A 21,870-nucleotide genomic window follows, 5' to 3' on the forward strand; every position below is an offset into this window, starting at 1 on the left:
GCATTTTCTTCTCGATTTGTTCACAATCAGTTTGTTTGCACCTCTGTGAGTGATCGTGACGAAAAGAGCGACAGGGTGGCTGTCTTGCATTAGAACTGCGCCGTCTCCTAATTGACTTGCGTCGACCGAGAGAATGAAAGGCTTTTCAGGGTTGAAGAAAGCCAAAAACGGGTGATTTGGTCAAGGATTGACGCAAGGTGTCATAACTCTTTCCTTGCGCCTCCGTCGAAACCCATGCAATATCCTTACGCAACAGTGTTCTAAGCAGCGCGGTTACCACTGACATGTTGGGAATGAATCGTTGCACGAAATTCATCGTACCAAGAAATACTTGCAGTTCTTTCTCGTTCGTCGGTTCAGGCATTCCATGTTTGTCTTGTACCCTCTCCGAATCTAGATGTAGGCCTACTGTAGTGAGGATGTGTCCCAGATACCGGACCTCCGGCTGCAGAAACGCGCTCTGCTTCGGGTTACATCGAAGGTTGTACTGTTGACAACGGGAGAACACAAATTTTAAGCTGTTGTCATGTTCATCTTTAGTTCAGCCCTATACTAATACGTCATTCATCACAACCGCCACACAGGGCAAGCCTTCCAAAACACGGTGTATTGCTGCTTGGAAAATTTCTGGGGCCTAAGCTATTCCAAACGGCATGCGAAGGAACCGATAGTTACAACACGGAGTGCTCATTGTGCAAAGTTTGGAGCTCTACTCGCTAAGTAGAATTTGCCAAAATCCTCAAGCTGCATCAAGCGTGGAAAAGAATTGCGCTCCGGGCAGCCTAGGAGTGACATCCTCTAACGTTGGCATGGGATAGTTCTCAAGGAGTACGGCTTGAATGAGCGATGGTGGATCCAGGCCAATTCGAACTTTGTCGACTTTAACAGCGGTGACCACGTGGCTAGACAATTCAGTAGGCACAGTTACCTTTTTTATGACACCTTGATCCTCCATACGCTTAAGTTCCGCTCTAGTCTTGTCCTCCAGGGCCCCGGTGACTCTCCGAGCCGGTACGATGACACCCACGGTGCCGGGATTGAGTTTTCTTTCGTACTTGTAGCCCTTGGGCTCACCCAGTATTGTGAAGCCCTCTGCAAAAGGTTGTTCTGGCGTGTAAAGTTGATCGACCTCGATGTGCTGTACCCGGCAGATAAATCCAAGGCGTTCGGCCGCTCAACCACTCAGAGTCAGTGATACACTTTTCTCTATGATGTAAAATGTTTCGGGGACCATCCTCTCATTGAAAGCTGAAGGCACACTTTTGCTTGGGCGGTTGACTTGTGGCCGAAAAATGCTGTTAGGGCAACCCGGCAAGCCGGCTGTGGTAGATCCGGTAGCTTTGCGACGTCCCTCCTTGAAATGACGCAGCAATTCGCCACTGTGTCTAATTTACATTTCATTGGTTGGCCTTCAACGTCCACCGTCGCGCTCCAGTGGTTTGTGTTGACCGTGCTCAGCGTTAATGTTTGCAGAAAAAAATCGTCGTCGTGTGCGCATATTTCCCATAGTTATTTCTTCTTGTGGGGAAAGCTTCGCGAAGGCGGTGCCGAATTGCAACCTCGGGCAAAGTGGTTAAACCCTCCGCACTTATTTCTTGTTCTTCCGGTGGCGGGTCATCTTTCGCCGTGGTGTGTGCGATAGCCGTAGCTGCCGCTGGCATCGCCTTGTTTTGCGATTGCATTAACTGCCGTGTCCTGCACTGTCTCCGCGGCTTCACTGAATTCACGAAACTGCTCTTTCCCTTGCTCTTGCGTGCGACAAATATCGATAGTCTGCTTGTACGAAGGGTTTTCCGCATACAATTTCTACTGCAGCCTCTTGTCTCGAATCCCCAGAATAATGCGACTGCACACCATCCGGTCTCCCATTACCCCAAATTCGCTGTTTGTGGCTAACATTCGTAGCTACGTCAGCCACTCATTGAGAGGTTCGCCTTCTTTTTGGTTTCTGGACCCAAATAGAAATTCATGATAGGTCAAGTTCGTTTCCGGCTTCTAGAACTCTTCAAGCTTAGCAATTAAGACGTCTACGTTATTTTGTCCTCTTCTGCCACCTTCCTTGCCTCTTCGCCAATAATCACTAGCAACGTGGCTGCTTGCACTTCTTTTGCTTGTTTTCTCAACTGGGTAGCAGTGGAAAATAGCGTGAACTTACTCTTCAAAGTTTTCAATCCAAGCCAGGCGTTGTCCAGTGTGTCCTGGGACTTGGCGGCGGCAAAATCGTTGACGGCAAAAGGGCTGGCGGCGTGGCCATTTCGGCTAGGCACCGCTGCCACCATGTAATCGGGACGGCAGTCTGGTGATGAACAACGTTTATTGCGGTTCGAACGAAGTAGATATTGGAAAGAATGGTGACATAACAGGGCTCGTGATTTTAGCGAAATGACCGGTGACGTCAGACTGACTGAGCCATGCTACAGAAAGGCAGTAAGTATGATACCAGCGCTAACCTTCGTAAATGCCATGTCGGAGTTGGAGGTCAAACTCCGGGCAATGTGGGCAGGGTACAAGCACAAATGAGGCTATGCATGATGACATGGGTTACTCTTTTGAAGTCAGGGAAGCACAGAGAAAAATTAATTTTCAAAGAAGACACAATGCCATGCACAAAAGTAAATGAGCGAGTGAAATACACAAATATCTGTAGATCAATAGCATCAACACGGAATGAATAAAGGGGCCGAACAAGTTAGCAACCAAGTATTGTTTAATTGAATGTATAAATAGATCCAGCATGCATAAAAAAGAAAGTGACAGAAACAGAGACAATAAATTGGATGGCAAGGATGGAAAGGAAAGAAAAAAAGCATTGATATTTACAAGAATGTCAAAAAGTACATTACAAGGGAAATTTTTTTTCGATAACACAACGATCAGTGCCTTCATATTTGATGCTTCAGCTGGTTGCCTGAGGACAAAAAAGGCCTCTACAGTTTTAGCCTTTTATTACTACTACTACTACTACTACTACTACTACTACTACTACTACTACTACTACTACTACTACTACTACTACTAATACTACTACTACTCCTCCTCCTCCTACAAAAAAGGAGCAAATATGCGCAACAGGATGCGGCATGCGTGCGCTGCCACGAAAATCCGGGGATACTCAGCTCGCCCAAGCTGAATGCGAAGGTATACACGCAGCGAGACTCGCAGGTGACGTCCACATTCAAGAGCAGAAATACCAAGTAGATGAAAGCAGTAACCAGTCCGCAGTCTGGATAAGCAACAGCCGTTTATCGTATTGAGGGAAGAAAGCAGGGAAGAGTTTGATAGGACTGAATTTCTTCAGAGGCATAGGGTACTGTATAAGGTAGATTGAGACGTTTTGAGGAATAGAGAAAAAGATTAAGGGGATATAGGCAAAATGCTATATTGATAGCCGTGAACATATTATACCCGTTTAACCCAAGAAGGCAAGGTGACCATTTTGCTGCTCTATTTCAAAGGGAAAGCCGATGAATCTTCATCATTATGGTAATCATTACCACGCGTGAGAGAGGAGCACGGATTCACGCATGCATTATCAATGAAACATTCCGGTGGTTGCAATAGGTTTGTCGCAATATTGCCTCAATTCTAATCTCAATATCGCCAGCATATTACTAAAGCTTGCATCTCTATCAGTAACTTAAACAATCATCTGGAGATTGGTCTGCAGGAATCTTTTCTTAACTAACATGTTTTGGACCGAGTGAATGAAATTACTTTTCTCTCAGTTCCTTAAATTCTAATCCTGAATGTCTCATGCAGGTGTTTAATCCTATCATGGACAGTGTCGTCGTTAACTCCCTAGCAAACATTTATGAGGCGATGCTTTTTCGTTCAGAAACTCCCATTGCCGTAAGGCTCACATAAGCCCTCATCCTCAGCAGTTGAACGGCATTCGCGGCCTAGCCTAAACAAGTGATTCTATATTACGGCTGCACAAGCCAGCGCAGGAAATAGCCTACCATCTTCAGGCTAACGGACAAGGAAACAATATTGCCACATGCTATATCGTCACCGCGGGTATGTGCCCGGCCATTGAAACGACGCTGAAGTAGCGCGCGGGTAGAAAAACAGAGACGACAACGACGTTGCGTTTGCTGCTCATATAAAGTGCTTGTATACGTGCTGTACGCCGGCTTCCACGTCTCCTGCGAGGTCGTGACACTGGTGGAGGGCCGGGGTAGGATTGCCTCATGCTTAGCACCCCTTCGTGGAGCCATCCATCAAACGCGGAATCGCCTTCGCTCGTCGAATCTCTTGTTCACCGGTACAGCCGCGGCCTGCTAGGCCTGACGCCCGAGTTCAACCCCTTGCAGGATCCTGCCGGACCGCGTCTAAGTACTACCGCCATGGCCACTGCAACTCCATCGCAGGTGACGCTACAGCATCCTATGGTCCCAGAAAGTTTCCATGGTGACGCCATTGAAGATGTCTAAGATTGGCTGGACCAGTTCGAGCGTGTCGCCAGTCATAATGAATGGAGCTCCCGGCAAAAGCTGTCTTATGTCTATTTTGCTCTTCGAGACAGTGCGCGGACATGGTTTGTGAACCGGGAGAGGAGCCTGACCACATGCGATGCCTTCCGCACCCAGCTGCTAGACACATTCACTAGCAGCGACAGAAAATACAATGCGCAGCGCCTTCTCGAATCTCGTGTTCAGAAGCCAAATGAGAGCGTTGCCATGTTTGCAGAAGATATGGCCCGCCTTTTTCACAGAGCAGATCCTGAGATGGCCGAAGAAAAGAAGTTGCGCTATCGCTTGCGGGGAGTGAAGGAGCAGCTGTTTGCCGGACTCGTGAGGAATCCATCGACGACAGTGGCCGAATTTACCAAGGAGGCTACCGCTATCGAACAGGCACTACAGCAGCGGTACCGCCAATACGATCGCGCGAACTCGCCAACAAATGCTTCACTGCTACCTGAGGGCAGCGGTACATCTCTGCGTGAAGTTATCCGAGAGATTGTGCGAGAGGAGATCCGGCAGCTCGGAATTGCTCCCGTGGCACCAGTGGTGGCTTCTGTCGCTGATGTCGTCCGGGAGGAAGTTCGACAGGCCTTTTCGTCGCCCGAGTGGCAAGCGGCGCCGCGACGATGCACATACGCGGAAGCTCTTTGTCGTCCACCTCCCGCCACTTCGATGCTGCTGACACCGTCAACCACTCCGACGCAGCCACCGCCGCCATCCCCGACGCCCTATCTTCGACAGTCACAGCCGCCACCTGCAATGCCGTATCGCCGACAGCCGATCGCTGCGCCGCCGTCTTACGGAGAATTCCCTGCCGGCTATCCGCTACGAAAAACCGATTTGTGGCGCACCGCTGACCGCCGGCCGCTATGCTTTCATTGCGGTGAAGCAGGACATGTTTATCGAGCTTGCCACTACCGCGCAGCTGGGTTTCCCAGATTTCCCACCTACTATAGTTACCCTCGGTTTGACGCTCCGCGTACATGCGACGACAATCCTTCCAACTTTCGACCGGAAGGTTCAACGACGCCTCGATCGCGTTCCCCATCACCGGCTCGTTACACCCAACCAACCCGTCGCGATTTTCCTGACGCCTCTAGGGGCAGGTCTCCTAGCCCGCGCCGGGGAAACTAGAGGCAGCGACCTCCGGGGGTGAGGTTGCAAACCGTCCAGCTTCCCAAGAACCCCCATCACCGACGATCGACACCTCTACGACTCCGACCACACCACATGTAACAGACGCCGTCAGCGCCGATCTTGTCGTTAGCACCGACGGCCACCAAGTGGCCGCTCTCGTTGACACTGGTTCGCATTTTTCCATAATGAGTCTAAAGCTATCCGACAGTCTAAGAAAAGTGAAGACGCCCTGGACCGGGCCCAACATCAGAACTGCCGGGGGCCAGTTGATGACGCCGATTGGAAAATGCACAGCCAGAATCATAATCGCCGGTTCAGCCTTCGTTGCCACCCTGGTCATTCTCTTTGAGTGCTGTAAAGAACTTATTTTGGGAATGTATTTCTTGAGGGAGTACGGTGCAGTTATTAATGTCCGCGACCGCATGGTGACATTTGCTACGAGCTCCGAAGACGTCGACCCCGCGGATGACCAGCGACTGCTTTTACGTATCGCCGACGACGACGTCACGCTTCCGCCGCGAAGTTGTTCCCTCGTGCCTGTCATCTGCGATAACTTGCACACCGGGCCTGGCGTCGCTGAACACATCAACGCACTAGTACTGAGTCAGGGCGTTTCCGTCGCCAGGGCCGTAATTAATGTACTCGACGGACATGCTGAACTCCTGCTGACGAATTTTAGCAGGGAACGTCGACAGATTGTTAAAGGCACTGCTGTTGCTTACTTCGACGAAATTGCCCCAATACAAGACTGCCTCTCAGTGCAGCACGCGGCGTCCACCGCGCCTATGCCTGCACCTGTGGTTGATGTCAGTCGAACTTTATTGCCCATCGAACGCAACAGCCTTCTTGAGCTCATCAATGAGTTTAACAGCTGCTTCTCATCAACCTCAAGAGTTAGCCAGACGCCGCTCACCAAGCACCGTATTATCACTGAAGACGACGCAAGACCCATCCGGCAGAATCCTTATCGTGTAGCACCGAAAGAGCGAGAGGCAATCCAAAAACAAGTGAAGACGATGCTTGAGGACGGAGTTATTCGGCCATCTAAGAGTCCGTGGGCATCGCCTGTCGTATTGGTGAAAAAGAAGGACGGTGGTCTGCGCTTCTGCGTCGACTATCGAAAACTCAACCAGATCACAAAGAAAGACGTTTATCCGCTACCGCGTATCGATGATTCACTGGACCGGCTACGAAACGCACGTTACTTTTCGTCGATGGACTTGAAAAGCGGCTACTGGCAAATCGAAGTTGATGAGAGAGACCGTGAAAAAACCGCTTTTGTGACACCCGATGGACTTTATGAATTTCAGGTGCTTCCCTTCGGTTTGTGTTCTGCGCCAGCAACGTTTCAATGACTCATGGACACGGTACTCTCAGACCTCAAATGGCAAACCTGCCTAGTGTACCTCGACGACGTGATTGTTTTCTCCGCCACGTTCGACGAACACTCACGGAGACTGAAGACGGTCTTTGAGGCAATACGCTCAGCAGGCCTAACTTTGAAACCGGCAAAGTGCCATTTTGGTTTTGAGGAACTTCAATTCCTCGGTCACGTGGTTAGTCATGAAGGTGTTCGACCTGACCCTGATAAAATTGCTGCCGTCGCTAATTTCCCGACGCCATCTGATAAAAAGGCCGTGCGACGTTTTCTGGGCCTTTGCGCCTACTACCGGCGGTTTATTGCGGACTTTTCGCGCATCGCGTGTACATTAACACATCTCACCCGCGAAGATGTCCCCTTCGTGTGGGGCGAAGAGCAGCAACGGGCATTTGACGAGCTACGGCAGCGGCTGCAGACGCCTCCTGTGCTCGCACACTTTGATGAAGACGCCCCGACGATTCTTCATACCGATGCTAGTAATGTCGGCCTTGGCGCAGTGCTTCTTCAGCGGCAGGACGGCACCGAAAGAGTGCTTGCGTACGCCAGCAGGACCCTATCCAGAACGGAGACTAACTACTCCCCTACAGAAAAAGAGTGCCTCGCGGTAGTCTGGGCCATCCTGAAATTTCGCCCATATCTATACGGTCGCTGTTTCACCGTCGTCAGTGATCACCATGCACTTTGCTGGCTGACTAATTTAAAAGATCCAGCTGGTCGGCTAGCACGCTGGAGCCGTCGGCTCCAGGAGTTCGACTTCACTGTTGTCTACAAATCGCGGAAGCAGCATGCCGACGCCGACTGCCTGTCTCGGTCGCCTGTTGAGACTGCATTGCACGACGATGACGACGCGGCTTTTCTAGGCATGGTAGACGCTGTCGCCGTTTCACGCCTGCAACGCGAGGACGCAGAACTGGTTCCTCTTATTGATTACTTAGAGGGAAAAACAAGCTGCGTGCCGAGGTTATTCGCCAGAGCGCTGCCTTCATTTTGCTTACGTCACGACGTTCTCTACAAAAAGAACTTTTCACCCAGTGGCAGCAGCTACCTACTTGTCGTTCCCGCATCTCTACGGAACGAAGTCCTACACGCCTGTCACAACGAGCCGACTGCTGGTCACCTGGGCTACTCCCGCACATTATCCAGAATTAGGCTAAAGTATTACTGGCCGAGACTTGCGCCGGTCGTGAAACGTTATGTCCAGACATGCCTGAATTGCCTGCTGGACTGCTGGACTGCTGCATTCTGTTCAGATACCGCAAGCGCCGTTCGCACAAGTTGGCATGGACCTTTTAGGTCCATTTCCAGTGTCTTCTGCCGGCAATAGATGGATAATCGTCGTCACAGATTATCTTACCCGATACGCCGAAACAGGTGCTCTCCAGCGGGGAACAGCAGCCGAAGCAGCACGATTTTTCATCGAAGCCGTCGTCCTAAGGCATGGCGCTCCCGCAGTGATCATTACCGACAGAGGTTCTGCTTTCACGGCCGCGCTTCTGGATACCGTGTTGCGATTAAGTGGTACAACTCATCGAAAAACAACCGCTTATCACCCCCAAACCAATGGGCTGACAGAACGTTTGAATAAGACTCTGGCAGACATGATGAGTATGTACATCGACGTCGACCACAAGAACTGGGACGATATTTTACCATATGTTACATTTGCGTACAACACGGCTCGCCAGGAGACAACACGCGTGACACCTTTCAGCCTCGTCTATGGCCGGGAAGTAACAACACTGTTGGACGCGATGCTGCCACACGAGTGTGGTGATCACGAGACTGGTGCCGAGTAGTTTACGCAACGCGCCGAGAAAGCAAGGCAGCTTGCACGCTTGCGCATCCAAGCGCAACAGAACTACGATGCCAGACACTACAATCTTCGACACAGACCCGTCACGTACAACGTCGGCGACCAGGTGTGGGTTTGGACTCCTATTCGTCGGCGGGGGCTATCTGAGAAGCTCCTGCGAAGATACTTCGGGCCGTACACAGTTCTACGCCGCATCAGTGACGTGAATTATGAAGTTGAGCCCGACAGTCCTTACTGCTCCAAACACCGGCAGCATCTGCCCGAGCTTGTGCACGTGCTTCGTATGAAGCCATATTTTGCATCATGACCTCACTTTTGCACCATCACTGCACTTTCTTGGTCGCTTGGCGCATCGGGACGATGCTTCTTTCAAAGGAGGGGCAAATGCCACATGCTATATCGTCGCCGCGGGTATGTGCCCGGCCATGGAAACGACGCTGAAGTAGCGCGCGGGTAGAAAAACAGAGACGACAACGACGTTGCGTTTGCTGCTCATATAAAGTACTTGTATACGTGCTGTACGCCGGCTTCCACGTCTCCTGCGAGGTCGTGACAATATGAAACATCATTGCTGACATGCTTACAGAGCCGGACGACTTCGGGCAAAAGACATGGCACGATTTCTTCGCCTATCTGACTTTTGTTTACGATCCCAGCAAATGAAAAAAAAAGGCAAATAGAGTCATTCACGCTATCGTACGGTAAAGGCTCTTCGACGACGCTTTATGCCATGCTAGCTGGTGAACATCATTAACAATGCTTGCCTGCCTATTGCGAGTGCGTGGTCTTGTACGCGCTCAAGGAAGGCAGCATTTACAAGACTTTCTGCACATGAAGAAGGAACACAGGACATTCTATTAAGTGCGAAGCACTTTAGGAGGCCGGGCTGTCGGCGTCTAATGTGATGTCATGTCGTGGTCACGTGCAAAAACAAGATCTCAAAACAAGGTCAAAACAAGTGCAGAATTGATTAAAAGCGCTTCAAAATAAACTAATATTCATTTCATTTATTTACTCTCAAGGCCGTACAGGCATTACAGGGAGCAGTGGCAATAGAAAAAGAAATAATGGCTAATGAGGCAGCACATGATCACAGATAGCTGACTTGAACACATCATGATCTTCGATAGTGATGATGGAGGCGGGAAAGCGATTCCAGCCTTGACTTGTTTTCAGGATGAAGGCTTCGAGGTGAGCATTGGTTTTATACTGAGGCATCTGAACCTTCATTCGATGATCAATACGGGATGACAAATGGCTCAGGGGCGAAAAAATTGTCAATTTTAGGTCATTATTAGTGTAGTGTATTTTATGAAACAGGCATAAGCTGGAAATTCGACGTTTAGTAAAAAGGAGAGGTAGGTAAGCTTTTGCTTCATGAGAGAAACGCTGGCTAAGCGATAGTAGTTAGAGAGCATAAACCTAGCTGAGCGGTATTGAACCGATTGTAAGGACTGAACATGATTCATTATAATTTAAAAGGCAGGAATAATTAAGCATTAAGCGCATTATTAGCAGAAACTGGTGAAAATCACTTCCGAAACGCCAGTCCGGTATTAGCGCAGCGCAAGAGAGGGCGCCAGCACCCCACAAGCGCTCGATTGCTCCTCACTTGTGCAAGAATAGCAGAACAACGGAAGCGAAACACCGGCACAGCACTGCTTCGCACCTCCCTAGGTTTCACGTTAGTGGAGCTGCATTAGCGCTGGATTTGAATTACACAAGCGCAGCATTTGAATCCAGTGCTTAATGTAGCTCCATAATCATCGTTAGCCTATATTTATGTCCACTGCAGGTCTCTCCCTGTGATGTCCAATTACCCATGTCTTGCGCCAGCTGATTTCAATTTGCGCTTGCAAATTTCCTGACTTCATCACCCCACCTAGTTTTCTGCCGTCCTCGACTGCGCTTCCCTTCTCTTGGTATCCATTCTGTAACTGTAATGAGCCACCGGTTATACATCCTACGCATTACATGGCCTGCCCAGCTCCATTTTTTCCGCTTAATGCCAACAAAAATATCGGTTATCCCCGTTTGTTCTCTAATCCACACCGCTCTCTTCCTGTCTCCTAACGTTAGGCCTAACATTTTTCGTTCCATCGCTCTTTGTGCGGTCCTTAACTTGTTCTCAAGCTTCTTTGTTAACCTCTATGTTTCTGCCCCATATGTTAGCACCGGTAGAAAGCAATGATTGTACACTTTTCTTTTCAACGACAGTGGTAATCTCCCAGTCAGGATTTCGTAATGCCTGCCATATGCACTGCAACCCAATTTTATTCTTCTGAAGATTTCTTTCTCATGATCAGGGTCCCCAGTGAGTAATTGACCTAGATAAACGTACTCCTTTACTGACTCTAGAGGCTGACTGGCGATCCGGAATTAATTTTCTCATGCCAGGCTATTTAACATCACCTTTGTCTTGTGCATATTAATCTTCAATCCCACTCTTACATTTACTTGGTTAAGGTCCTCAATCATTTGTTGTAATATCGTCCCCATTGTTGCTGAATAGGACAATGTCATCTGCAAACCGAAGGTTGTTGAGATATTGGCCGTTGATCCTCACTCCTAAGCCTTTTCAGTCTAGGAGCTTGTACACTTCTTCTAAGCATGCAGTGAATAGCATTGGGGAGATTTTGTCTCCTTGCCTGATCCCTTACTTGATAGGCAATTTTCCACTTTTATTGTTTCAGAACCAAGGTGGTTGTGCAATCCTAGTAGATATTTGCAAAGATATTCACGTATGCCTCCTGTACTCCTTGATAACGCAATACCTCTATGACTGCTGGTATCTCTACTGAATGAAATGCTTTTTCATAATCTATGAAAGCCATATAGAGAGGTTGATTGGACTCTGCAGATTTTTCTATTACCTTATTGATGACATGGAAAAGAATTAAATTTTGGGGTTTTACGGGCCAAAACCACGATCTGATTATGAGGCACGCCGTAGTGGGGGACTCCGGAAATTTCGACCACCTGGAGCTCATTAACGTGCACCTAAATCTAAGTACACGGGTGTTTTCGCATTTCGCCCCCATCGAAATGCGGCCGCCGTGGCCGGGATTCGATCCCGCGACCTCGTACTCAGCAGCCCAACACCATAGCCACTGAGCAACCATGGCGGGTTATGACATGGACATGATTCATCGTAGAACATTCCTTCCTGAAGCGAGCCTGTTCTCTTGGTTGGCTGAAGTCAAGTGTAGCTGCGTCTCGCGTTGATGCAACACGCAGCACGAAGGACATTTCGCTCCAATCCTGCTCAAATCTGGCGCTTGTGTAGTTTAAACCAGCGGTGAGTTAACATAAGGGAAACACCGGCGCATCACTGTCTCGCACTTCCCCAGTTTTTTTTGTGTGTGTGTGTGTTCGTGTTTCACGCATCACATAGGTGAATTTACTTAGGTGGGACAATTGGGCAACAACGGTTTATGAACAGAGGCGTTTGAAATTTTTTTCCTTTGGGTTGCCACGGAACTTGTTTTTGTAAGGAATGCATTTTAAAGTGTTTTGGTTCCCTCGTGAATTGTATGTGGCCTAAACATTTCCGCTTTAGCTTCTAATGAAACCACAAACAAGACAAATACGCTCAGATTTCCGTAGATCTCGTATGCAATGTTTGGTTCATCATACAAATGCCTCGTCACAAAAAGAAAAAAACTTATTGGTTAGCATTTTGTGTACAACTACACCATTATTTTCTTTACTCTAAACTAGAGTGCAGCGATCACAGCGCTTTTAGTAAACGGGACGTCACGTTGCACGCCAACTACTTTGAAGAGCCGTACCAGAAATGGTTGTATATATTTAAATATATCTATATCTATATTGCGAAAAAGCTCTAACACAGTATTAATGCTGTAAACCAATCTGTTATCTCATTGAAAACAACAGTGATGTCAATCTTGACAGTCCGAATGTCACAACTCTATGTAGGATGTAAAGTGGTCGATGTTGCACGTCTTATGCCCTTCTTTTCATGATAAAGAGCTTTTGAATTTCATCAAAATTTTTGCAAATTATTTGAAGGATAATTTTTTATTTGGTGACCGCAATAATTGCACAATGTGTTCCGAAGGGTGAAAGCTGCAAGGCTTCCGTTGTCTTCCTATTGCACACATGACATTTAACCGAATTGTTTATGTTTAATATTGAGTTTGCATAAGAAGAGCTTCTACATCGGGCGGCTCCGGCGGCAGCGCGCGGCTGCCCGGGCCGCTGTATCTTGAAAGCCGTGTGCGTCGGGTCACAGTCCACCGTCAGCTATGTTTCGCGGCTTCGTTCGCGTTGATGCGAGACGCAGCACGAAGGACAATTGGCTCGCAGGTGCCGCCGCGCTTCCTCATTCCAGCGTTTCGACAGCGAGTTTCCGCGGCCATCGAGTGAGTTGCGTCCATGTTTGCTTGTGTGCCCGTGACACAATGCTTATTCGTTTAGTTAGTAGGCCTATGTTTACAAGGTTATATGGCCGAGAAATATAATACGGCTACTAATTTGCTATCGCTAAAAATGGTTCGCCTTTAAACTGCGACTTTTTTTGATGGGCCCTTCAGGTGACAATAATGACTTCCATAGTTTTATTTCTTGCCTATGTACTATCGACCAAAAAAGTGTACGAACCACGGTATCTCAGAAAACGCTAAACATCCGAGCAACCTTTAAACGTAGCCAGTAAAACCTACATCACAATGTTGTTCGCATATACCAGTAGAGGCTGCAAATGGAAATACCAGGCTGTGTTTTGAGGCTGCGGAGATATTCAGCTTTTTGTCAGATCCCTTGGTTCGTAAACTCTTTTGGTCGAAAGTTCATTCACTACACGGTGACAATAAAGCACTCTTTGAAAAGCCGCTGAGAGCTATTAGGTATGTTTTTCAAATTTTCGTTGCCAACTGTCGGTTTCAAATTACGTTTGGCTCCGGTAATTTCCGTTCCTCCAACAGCAATTGTAAAACAATATTCTTGCTAAATGATACTTTCGTACATATATCTTAATGTTGCATTCGGCAAAGTAGGCTATATCTGCCTCTAGTAAAATCCTATTCCACATTTTTCGGCAGTCACTAAATACGGGATTGTTGCCTACTGACTGGAAGATAGCGAAAGTAGTAGTGCCAGTCCATAAAAGTGGGAATAAAAGTTCACCTGGGAATTATCGTCCCATTTCCTTAACATGCATCTCTTGTAAGATGCTTGAGCATATCTTAGCTTCTACCATTTACACTCATTTAGAATCTAACAAATTCTTCTTTTCTAACCAGCATGGGTTTCGAAAGGGTCTTTCTTGTGAGACTCAACTTTTCGAATTTACTACCGACTTGCATTCTAACATGAATAGTAATCTACAGACAGACTGCATATTCCTTGACTTTGCAAAGGCCTTCGATCGTGTTGCTCACTGCCGCTTGATTTTAAAACTATCATCGCTAAAACTAGATTCGCTTACGCTAACATGGCTCCGTAACTTCCTAACGAACCGGCAGCAATTTACTATCGCAAACAATTACTCTTCATCCCTTTGTTATGTTTCCTCTGGTGTTCCGCAAGGAAGTGTTCTCGGCCCCTTACTTTTCCTCATCTTCATTAATGACCTGCCGGACAATTTATCATCTTGTATGCGCATATTCGCTGATGACAGCATTATTTACCGTCCCATCCGCAGCAGTACTGATCATCTTGCCCTTCAACAAGACCTAGAGCGTATTGGTGAGTGGTGCAATACCTGGCAGATGACATTAAACGTTTCCAAGTGCAAACTAATCACTTTTAGTCGAAAACATCATAACTTTAGTGGCGTATACAAAATTGGTAACAGCATTGTGGAACGCGCTCAGCATTATAAGTACCTAGGCATAAACCTAACTCCTAATCTTTCCTGGTCCACACATATCACTTCTATCTGTGCTAACGCATCAAAATCATTAGGTTTTCTACGCCGTAATTTATACAATTCTCCTTCCGATGTACGTAAACTCGCGTATCTTGCTTTAATCCGTCCGCAACTCGAGTTCGCCCCCTCCATTTGGTCACCGCACCAAAAATACCTAATTAACAAGTTAGAATCTATCCAGAACAGAGCCAGTCGATTCATTACGCGTAATTACAGCTACCCATCTAGCATAACACAGATTAAACAAGGCATTGCACTCGAGCCACTAAAAATTCGCCGTGACATTTCCCTTTATCACTTTTCCACAAACTCATCCACACCAGCATGATGCCATCTGTTCACCTTAATCTAGCTCATCGAACTTCACGCCGACTAAATAACAACTTTAGCTTATCACGCATGTACGGTGAAACCGACGCTTTCAACCTTTCAGCCCTTCCACGAGCGATTCGTTTGTGGAATGACCTACCAGATGATCTCGCATCAGAGCGGGATCACGCAAAGTTCTTGAGCAACCTAAAAAAATATTTATGCACCGAAATTTGATGTATGGCGCTTTCGCGTTCACCCGTGCCTACAATGCTGTTACCGGTATGCTTTTTTTTTTTTTGCTTTTATAGTTTTGATGATGCTTTTTTCACCTGTTTTTATTTTATCGTCTGTGTACAGTTATTTGCGTAATACGTTTTCGGCAGTTATCATATCTTGTTAAACTGTTGGTGTTTAAATAGTTGCTTTATATTATCTTTTGTGTAACGCCTTCAGACACTACACTTTGCTGTTTTAGTATATTTTGCGTTTCTCTGTTCGTGTGTTCACTTACATTTGTAATAATCAATATTTCACCTATGTGTATTTCTCTATTTCCCTATGTGTATTTCTCTATTATGTACATGCTGTATTGCCCCCCTTACACAATGTCCCACGAGGGCGCTGTAAGGTACTCATAAATAAATAATAAATAAATAAATAAATATAATACGTTCAGTTATACAACCAACACAACACAAAAATAGACGATTACACGTATGAGGGCGAGGCAAATCCTTACTTATAACTATTTCATTATCCAGAAGCACATGATTTTAAACAGCGCACTGCTGCTCGTAGATGCGCAGATAGGCTAGTAAATTGACAACGCGCGAAGGTTTGAAGGGACTCTGCTAATAATTCAAACTCAGCTCCTCTCGCTTTAACAGATAAATCAGTAATACACTGTAATCGATCGTGAGTACCATTATGTTTCTTTTATTCTTTCGTTTGGGTATCGCTGTCTTTTAACGCTCGTTTCATTTTCCAGTATACAGGGTGTCCCAGCTATCACGCAGCACGATTTAAAAAACGAGGAACGGCGTTACGTGAAGCAAACCTAGTGAGTATTGTTTCCAGTACGGTGGAGTAGCCGCCAGCAATTTTTTAGTTACTGATATTTTATTAGTTAATGGTAATTCATTATCTAGCTCGAGATCTACTGCACTTATTATCAAAGTGTCAATGAGAACATTGTAGAGTAACATAAAAAAACAGCTTTCTGTTCCTCAGTACGTACTACATAAATGTGTTTTTCCGAGTGTCAAAGATGCTCGCCAATACAGGTAAAGTGCCTCGAGCGGCCAGTCTCGCGGCAATTCTGCATGTATTCGCGGGCTTCTTTCGCGCTCGGAAAAACACATTTCTGTAAGGAACAGAAAGCTGTATCGGGGGTATTTTATGTTACTCTACAATGTTCTCATTTACACTTTGATAATACGTACAGTAGATATCAAGTTGGATAATGAATTACAATTACCTAAATATATATATAAACCAAAAAATTACTCTAACATACGCACTATGTTTGCTTCGCGTAACGCCGTTCCTTGTTTTTAAAATCGTGCTGCGGGATAGCTGGGACACCCTGTATAATTTAGGAGCATTCAGACTCGACCGATCTGCGGCGTCCTCCTGTTACAGGGGCAGACGCTGATATGACACACGATTAGAAAAACAGACTAACAATTTGGTACCTGAAATACATGTTTCGCTGAATAAAAGAAAATATGACAAATATCACCTTGAGGTACCCCTTGTGAGAGCAAGATTGGGTTACCCGACCACCGGATTATCTTGCCTTGGGGATCTATTCCCAGCTGGAGAAATCCAAGGTAAGTTCCATATCGGTATGCTTGTACAATAAGACAAGAGCTTCCGTCTGACCGCTTGTGTACGTAAGGGTACGGCCCTTCTGCTTTACCACCGACTGGAGGCACTCCTGTGAACAATATATATCGGTTTCTCAACCATCGGGCACATATGTGCCACAAATTGCTGCTGACCAGATATCGCAGCAAATATCAACAAAAGGCGGTGTAAATCATGAGTCACACATCGTCAGCTACAACTGTTGCAAGAAAAACAACCACAATTGATACATATACAAAAAAAGCTTTATTTACGCGGCTACAACGCCGCTGCTCCGCAATGCTTTCCTTCCCGAAACAAAAATTCCCGTTGCTCAGAAGTCAACGTCACAGAACCAAAAGTGTTGCGCACATTTGCTGAACCACGCTACATGTGCTGAGCAATGCAGGGGCGATGTAAGGGCAGCGCTGTGCAGGTTGGGTGTTTTTGATTAAGTGATGGCACATAAAGGCGAGGTCATGGCAATTACCGCAGCGGTATCAGCAGTTCAAACAAGCAACCCTTTGACACTTTTTTAACTGATGCTCTTCTTTTATTTTTCCCATAATTTTACTTGTACAGTCTATTTGCATGTCTCGGAAGTTTCTCGAATGTTATCAATTGTTCTTTCCTTTGTCTGTCGTCATCGAGCTTCTTGTAATATTGTCACGTAGTAGTGACGCTGAAGTAAACAGTCGTAAAACTGCGTATCACGAAACTGATTCTTTATTGGGCGAACCTGTGCCCACAAAAGCAAGCTACACTCAAAGCACAGCGATAGCGGCGAACACAGTCGGCGATCGTCGAAAATCTGATCTGCGGCGAAACGCGTCGGCTCTTATACGTGAGTCATCGAAGGTTCCAGATTAATCCCTGGTGCCCGCGTGTCTTCCAGAAAGTTCTAGACAATTAGCGTCGCTCATACAATCACATTACATGAGCGTCGGCGACCACAGACGAAGGATAGAAGCATCGATAACGTTTGAGAAGCTTCCGATGCAAGCGCGACCTGCGCCGAGCGATAACGTATAACATTTGTTAGCCGGTGGAAAGCGGCCACCGGTGAAAGATAAACATGTATACGTGTCAATACCCACGCCTTAAAAAGCATCGTCCCCGATGCTACAAACACGAAAGCGAAAACAAAACGACGCATAGTAAAGAAAAAAAAGTAACCAAGTACCTAAGCTCGTCAGCGGGCGTAGAAAGGCTTAAGACACACCACGTGGATGACTTCAGGTCGTGCACGGCGTCCCTGTGATTGCGAATTGCCGTCAGGCACGACCTCATAGTCCAGTGCGCTAATACATCGGATGATCTTATAGGGTCCGAAATAGCGACGTAAGAGTTTCTCGCTATGTCCTCGTCGGTGTATCGGAGTCTAGACCAAAACACGGTCGCCGGGCTGGTACTCGACGTAGCGTCCTCGAAGATTGTAGTGTCGGCTGTCGGTCCTCGCTGGTTCTTGATGCGCAAGCGGGCGAGCTGTCGACCTTCTTCGGCACGCTGCAAATAGGTGGCAACGTCGAGATTTTCTTCGTCGGTGACGTCCGGTAGCATGGCGTCAAGCGTCGTTGCCGGGTTCTTTCCGTAGACTAGGTTGAACGGCGCCATGTGCGTCGTTTTTTGCACGGCCGTGTTGTATGCGAAGCTCGCGTAGGGAAGGATGGAATCCCACGTCTTGTGTTTGATGTCGACGTACATTGCCAGCATGTAGGCGATGGTCTTATTTAGGCGCTCGGTGAGGCTATTCGTCTGCGGGTGGTAGGCGGTGGTCCGGCGATCGGTCTGGCTGTATCGCAGGATGGCCTGAGTTAGTTCTGCCGTAAAGGCCGGTGATAAGGACTTCTGGGGCACCGTGACGCAGGAGGGTGTTCTCAACGAAGAATCGGGCTACCTCGGCGGCACTGCCTTTGGCCAAGGCTTTTGTTTCGGCGTAGCGGGTGAGGTAGTCCGTAGCTACGACAATCCATTTATTCCCGGACGTCGAAGTCGGAAAAGGCCCCAGTAAGTCCATCCCGATCTGCTGGAACGGTCGGCGAGGAGGCTCGATTGACTGTAGAAGTCCGGCTGGCCTTGTCGGCGGTGTTTTGCGTCGTTGACAGTCTCGGCATGTCCTTCACGTAATGGGCGACGTCGGCAGAGAGGCGAGGCCAGTAGTATTTTTCTTGTATCCTCGCGAGCGTGCGGGAAAAACCGAGGTGTCCAGCCGTTGGGTCATCATGGAGAGTTTGCAGAACCTATGGACGCAATACGAGGAGGTAGCTGGCTCGGAGAGGCGAGAAGTTCTTCTTTAGGAGAATGTCGTTTTGCAAGAAAAACGACGCCAATCCTTGCCTGAACACCTTGGGCACAATGACGGTCTTGCCTTCCAGGCAGTCTACAAGGCTCATTAGTTCCGGGTCAGCTCGCTGTTCGACGAATTCGTCAGCACTGATGGGTCCCAAGAAAGTGTCGTCATCTAGGTCGTCCTGTGGCGGCGGTTCGATGGGGGCGCGAGACAAGCAGTCGGCGTCAGAGTGCTTTCGCCCGGACTTGTAAACGACGGTGATGTCGAATACTTGAAGTCTCAGACTCTATCATGCGAGGCGCCCTCAAGGATCCTTCAAGTTAGCTAGCCAACACAAGGCGTGGTGGTCGCTCACAACATTGAAGGGCCTGCCACAGAGGTAGGGGCGAAACTTTGTGTAGCCCAGATTATGGCGAGGCACTCCTTTTCTATTGTGGACTAATTAGCTTCCGCCTTCGACAGCGACCGGCTAGCGTAACTTACAACCCTTTCTAGTCCGTCAGTCCTCTGCACAAGCACGGCGCCGAGTCCTACGCTGCTTGCGTCGGTGTGGACTTCGGTATCGGCGTTTTTGTCGAAATGCGCAAGTATTGGCGGCGATTGCAGGCGTCGCTTCAGTTCTTCAAATGCTTCGACTTGCTGCGTCTCCCACTTGAACTCGACGTCAGCCTTCGTGAAGTAAGTCAGTGGGTCGGCGATCCGTGAAAAGTCCTTGACGAAGCACCTGTAATAGGCGCACAGTCAAAGAAATCTACGCACTGCCTTTTTTTATTATATGGTATTTAGCGCCTTTAATTGTTGGCGCCTTTAATTGGCGCCGGCTACTCCTTTTCACATAGAGGTATGAAAGAAAAAAAGAATGAACCTGCCTTCTTTTCGGCGGGAAGAGGAAAGTCAGAGATGGCCGCAGTTTTCTGAGGGCCAGGGCGCACTCGAGACTTGTTGATGACGTGGCCCAAAAACAAGAGCTCCTCGTATGCAAAACGGCCCTTTTATGGCTTCAACGTGCGTCCGGAGGTCTTGATTGCTTGAAGCACTGTTTCAAGGCGCCGGAGTAGTTCCTCGAAGCTTGAGGTAAGCACAGTGACGTCGTCCAAGTAGACGAGGCAAGTCTGCCACTTCAAGCCAGTATTCATGTGGCGTCATGCAGCCATCTCAGCGCGCGGGTACCCTAAGATGGCGACTACGATGACGTCAGTGCAACGTATTATCACGCGCAATATGTTTTGCTTTTTCACGGCGATTGTTTTTCACCAGTTTATCATTGTTATCGCTCTGACGTTCGACGCAAGATGCGCTTTTTGTTGCTGTCATGTTCCTTGCTTACGCCCCTTGTCGACTTGCTGGCACCCCAATATGGCGTCCACGATGACTTCCGTGCAACCTATGTATATAAATGACGTGGATATCTGCGCAATAATTAATGGAAATTCTCCGACAATAATGATGTTTACAAAGTAATCCAGCTATTTGTAATTACTCCCATAAGCATCAGACACTAAAACAAACGTTTAATTCTTACCTGTATAAAGCAGGGTGTTCGTGTGTCCACCGACAATAAGATCGAGGTCAGGACACTCTTTCGCTATTGTTCTGTCAACGTCGTAGCCAACGTGACTAATGAGAAAAAATGTTTTGACACCTTGTTGCTTTAGGCGTTCAATTTCGTCGTTAATTGACTTAACTTCGGGCAGTATCCGGATACGACCTGAAACAAAATGTGTAATCAGCAATCATCATGCCTTCAAATTGTTTATGGCCCCAGCTATAGCACAAGCTCTAGAACAGCTTGCATTGCGTGCAAAATTCTCAAACGAAGAATTAGCAATACATTATTTCGAATTTTTGCGAATAAAATGCCTTTTTAAATAGGGAAAATGTAAGCGTGGTTTTCGGATATATGGCCATTTGAAAGCAAACAATGTTTTAAGAGGTGTTGGAAATCTGGTGTTCTTCAGTAAATTGGCTGCTAAATTTAGTTTAATTCTGACATAACTGCTACATCTGCCGTGAGGAAACTACTACTTTTCAGAAGCTCCTCGTCACCCGCAAAACTGACCCGAACTTTGTGGACAAGGATTTCCTACAGGCAAAAAAAAAGAATGTGTGCTTTTTCCACTTAAGTATCCTTTCTGGGTGCACTTCATAGAGTAAACTTCTATTGCCACAACGCGCGCGAGTCGGCTCCCTGATGATTGTTGTATTATTTTTATCCGTGTTTTCTAGAGAGCCTCTTTTATTATATACTTCCATCGACAGCCCTATTTACGGATTTTTGCCACATTGCCATTTGTGCATGTCGGATTCAGTCTTCACCAAACTACTAAAATTCACCTCACATTAGTTACCATTATCTATATAGCACCGTGATCAAAAGACGATGTTTCATTTTTTAGCGAAAATGCCAGTTAGCGTTAGACGGGCTAGCGTCTGCAGCCTTTCTTATTGCTCTTGCCCGAGAATATGTCACCTGGCAGGAGCTTTGAATACCAAAACTGCACGGTGCGCATAACTCGTCATTGGCTTATTGGTACTGTGTCGCCATAGAATCCCTATAACTCTCGCGAGTAAAGTTCTCTAGATAAGAGTTACGTATTGAAAAATATTCAACCATCGTAAATCCTCAGAGCAACGTACACCCTACATGCCGTCGTAACTCGAATGATTGGCGTACTATTAAAGTATTAAAATCTGAACAGAAAACAAAATGTCTTTCTTGTGATTTGTTTTTTA

At 47.1% G+C, this 21,870-nt stretch overlaps 1 protein-coding gene across 1 annotated transcript in view; it reads right to left on the minus strand.

Moving 5' to 3' along the window:
* Window positions 1–3,027: 3,027 nt before the first annotated feature.
* Window positions 3,028–21,870, minus strand: part of LOC119454600 (protein 5NUC-like) — a 73,509-nt gene continuing 54,666 nt past the window's right edge. The window contains exons 4-6 of the mRNA XM_037716491.2: window positions 20,660–20,845; window positions 16,751–16,938; window positions 3,028–3,042 (exon numbers count right to left, since the gene is read on the minus strand). Coding sequence (XP_037572419.2) covers window positions 3,028–3,042; window positions 16,751–16,938; window positions 20,660–20,845 — 389 coding nt within the window. The remainder of the gene's footprint in view (window positions 3,043–16,750; window positions 16,939–20,659; window positions 20,846–21,870) is intronic.

This window comes from Dermacentor silvarum, chromosome 5, assembly GCF_013339745.2.
Source record: "Dermacentor silvarum isolate Dsil-2018 chromosome 5, BIME_Dsil_1.4, whole genome shotgun sequence".
Lineage (NCBI taxonomy): Eukaryota > Metazoa > Arthropoda > Arachnida > Ixodida > Ixodidae > Dermacentor > Dermacentor silvarum.